Genomic DNA, 3,285 nt, shown 5'->3' with positions numbered 1-3,285 from the left:
TATATATAGCCCCGCCGGACAGCCGGCGGGGTTGGTGCATAACGCATTTCTCCCGAAAAAAAGAAAAAAAAGAAGAAGAAAAAAGAAACGATATAGCCAGGAATATAACTAAAATTTGATAATTAAATTAATCAGTAAATGAAAAAGAAATGTTCACAATACTGTTATTATATTAATATTATATATTAGCGTCGTAAGATGATCTGTCCTTACCCGCGAGTATCCACGGAAACCTCTGCAACGAGTACTGCGCGTCTTCGATCCAGGATGTCAGCAGGTAGTTCAAGTTATCCTCGACGAGTGAGATGTGTGTCGTTGTGTGCCGCGCCGCTGCCGAGAGAACCTTTTGCACTATCCGCATGTCCACCTTTCTCTCTATCGACAGTCGAAGCATAGCGTACAAGGCGCGACCCTGAAGAACACCACTGGCACAAGCAACAGAGGCTAGCGCAATCAATGCGCTGGTCGTTCTGGTTTCTCTCTCATCCTGTTGTTGACTTTCTTCCAGACTGTTGCTATTCCGCGTAGAAATATAACCAGATTAAGATTTATAGCAACATTAATTTTAAACACAAATTAAATTTTAATTAACTAGATTATATATTAAATTTATGAATTTAAATCACTTTAGAATATAATTGTTGTAAAAGCAATTTTTTCTATCTAATTTGTTTCAACACCAAATATACTTTATATATTTATTTTAATGTTCATACTTTTGTGGATCGGAACCCGATTGTTGAGCTTCATCGAGAAGATTGAACGCTGTTTCCTCCACCTTGATGCATATTCGCTCCTTCCACTTGTGACCGACATTCTTGAGGGATAGGAGCTCCTGCAGACATCGCACAGCCTGCGAACGCAATACGAAGAGCGTGTCGCCAATGTAGTCAAGGACGCTGTCTAGCAATGTTACGATGCTGTTGTCGGAAACATCGTCGTGGTTCCATGAGAAACTTGGATCGATCTGCACGCAGTTACAGACGCACTTCATGTAGTCTGCGTGCACGAGAACGCCATAGTTCCGTTTACACATTTGTTTGTGGAATTGCGCGAGCGTATGAACGATCGTCTTCGGTGAATAATCGTACTTGATCGCGTATTCGAGGAAGTACGGCAGCAGGTTTAACAGTCGGCGCGAGGACTGCTCGTACCTGTGATCCTTCTGGCAGACCTCCAGCACAAGATCCAATGGCGCGTCCGCATAATCGCGGTGAATTTCCTGATCGCGCGCGGCGAGCGATTCCAGGATCGTTAACGATATCCAATAGTCGACATAATTCGTATAGTCTTGTTGCATAGTGAGCAAGTTACGCATCATCTTCGTCTGCAGCGTGGATTTGCTGCAGTCCGCGTCGACGCGCAGAGCGCAAAAGGATGCCAAAGCTTCTACAACCTGAAGACGGATCGCGTCCTCACGTCGGAGACTCATCAAAGACGGATTCGACGTTTCTGAACTGGAACTCTTGCGCCTCTTCTGAAAAATGGAGTCGTTCGGGGATTAAAATTGATACACAAATTAATTTCTTTACTGTACAGAATCCTCGTTTTAGATACCTGAAAAGTGTCATGTTCCTTGTGATAATCACTTTTACGACGATTGGTATCGAGATTCAGGAGATCGAATATATTTTTCAACATATCCACGGTAGACGCAGAGACTATTATCTTTGCTATGTCCTCATCATATGTAGTCTTATACAGCACATTCAATGCCCTGGTCACGCTCAACAAGTATGTATACTTGCATGCATACCTATATTTAACATAAGACACGTTTCAAATGAAAACAGGATCAATAAAAGCTCAAGTTCTAATAAAAGCAGTCACCTGCTCCAGTCGATTCTCGCTAAAACTTCGAAGCTATTCTTCAGATGCTTCTCCATCACATTAAGTAGCGGGTTAACAGTATCCTCCCTCGCAAGAATACCTAGCTGCTTCAGACTGGACAACAATCTAGCTAGGAACGCTACCTTCATCAATACGACGTGAACCTCAATTGTATTTTTTGTCTCATCGCCGGGGTCTTCACCTTGAAGAATGTCGTGCAATCGTTTCTTCAGAAAATTGAACGCTTCCTGCACATAGGAGACGGGACTTCCATCCGTGGCCATCAGCCTAAAATCCCGTTCACCGCGCTCATACTTCGACCTTGCCGAAAATTCTACCTCGAATGTCAAAGATGCGTGACAGAGTCGTGGAAGGTCCGTTGAATAGATGTCCTGATGCGACACAGAAACATGTTCGCGCGATTTCTCGCGTTTTCGCGAGGGTTTCCTGACATTTTGCCTGCAACGTGAACTCAGAACGAGATCTACCAATAGGGTGCAGATGTTCTCGATGGTTTTATCGGACAATCGCATCACCAGCTTTTGCCACGACACGTTTAGTAGCCATTCCAGGAGACGCGTCCTGTTGCAGATCGGCGCAGTCGTTGCCGATGGCGATGGATCCAACACTGATGTAAACGCGTCCTGCGGCAGAGAAACGCATTCGCACAACCGTCGTAGCGTGCATACGCTGTTCGGCGACCAACGGATTGATTTTGTCAGATACAACCTGAGAAGAGCGTTTGCATTGGGCATCTTGTTGTGAATTATAAAACAGTGGATCAATGAATGACCCGACTCTTCATTCTGATTTGCTCCCAGAGACCTGCAACAATAATAATGTCCTAATGTAATTATATATGAAATTGACATTAGGAGGCAGCTTTTTGCAAAAAAATAATTAAAATAATTGACAATCTTCAGTTGATTTAATTAAAATTGTTCAATTTTCGAATTTTTAATTTATATATGCACCTGAGTAGCATATCCCAGATCTTGCTCCAATGAATCGTGGTGTCCTGCACTTCCTTTTCATTAGACATCTCGTTCTCCATGAGAACACTGGCAAGATTGTACAAGTTATCCATGATGAGCTCGTCTCGGGACTGAGCAAGTTCCGTTAAGCGTTGCAGCAAAGGTGCGAAATCTTGCGGTTTCAAGCACTGGGGGTATTTCCTCAATGTTTCCTCAAGAATTCTCAGCAAGGGCCACACTTCTTCGGGACTACTTTCTGTTACTAGATCAACGATGCTGTCCATCCTACTCATTGTTCGTCTGCGTTTAGCCGGTTGAGAATAAGTATCGTCAAGAGAATTTGCGTCAACAGTGGCAGCGAGATTCACCGAATTGTCCATTACTTGTTTCACGACTGCAAAGAATACATAATATATATGCATTTATATAATTAATATTTTATTAATAATAATATTTAATAATACTTAATAATATTATATTA

The 3,285-nt window shown here is 42.6% G+C and overlaps 1 protein-coding gene across 2 annotated transcripts in view; it reads right to left on the bottom strand.

Annotated features, from left to right (window-relative positions):
• Positions 1 to 3,285, bottom strand: part of LOC115241246 (serine-protein kinase ATM) — a 19,685-nt gene that overhangs the window by 12,840 nt on the left and 3,560 nt on the right. For both annotated transcript variants that reach the window (XM_029816917.1, XM_029816908.1), the window contains 5 exons: positions 2,805 to 3,198; positions 1,831 to 2,655; positions 1,558 to 1,756; positions 717 to 1,477; positions 214 to 515 (listed from right to left, as the gene is read on the bottom strand). In XM_029816917.1, the coding sequence (XP_029672777.1) occupies positions 214 to 515; positions 717 to 1,477; positions 1,558 to 1,756; positions 1,831 to 2,655; positions 2,805 to 3,198 (2,481 nt within the window). The remainder of the gene's footprint in view (positions 1 to 213; positions 516 to 716; positions 1,478 to 1,557; positions 1,757 to 1,830; positions 2,656 to 2,804; positions 3,199 to 3,285) is intronic.

The sequence above is a fragment of the Formica exsecta genome, unplaced genomic scaffold (assembly GCF_003651465.1).
Source record: "Formica exsecta isolate Colony F162 unplaced genomic scaffold, ASM365146v1 scaffold120, whole genome shotgun sequence".
Classification (NCBI taxonomy): Eukaryota; Metazoa; Arthropoda; class Insecta; order Hymenoptera; family Formicidae; genus Formica; species Formica exsecta.
Note: the sequence above shows the minus strand (reverse complement) of the source record. Positions and strands in the feature narration are given on the sequence as shown.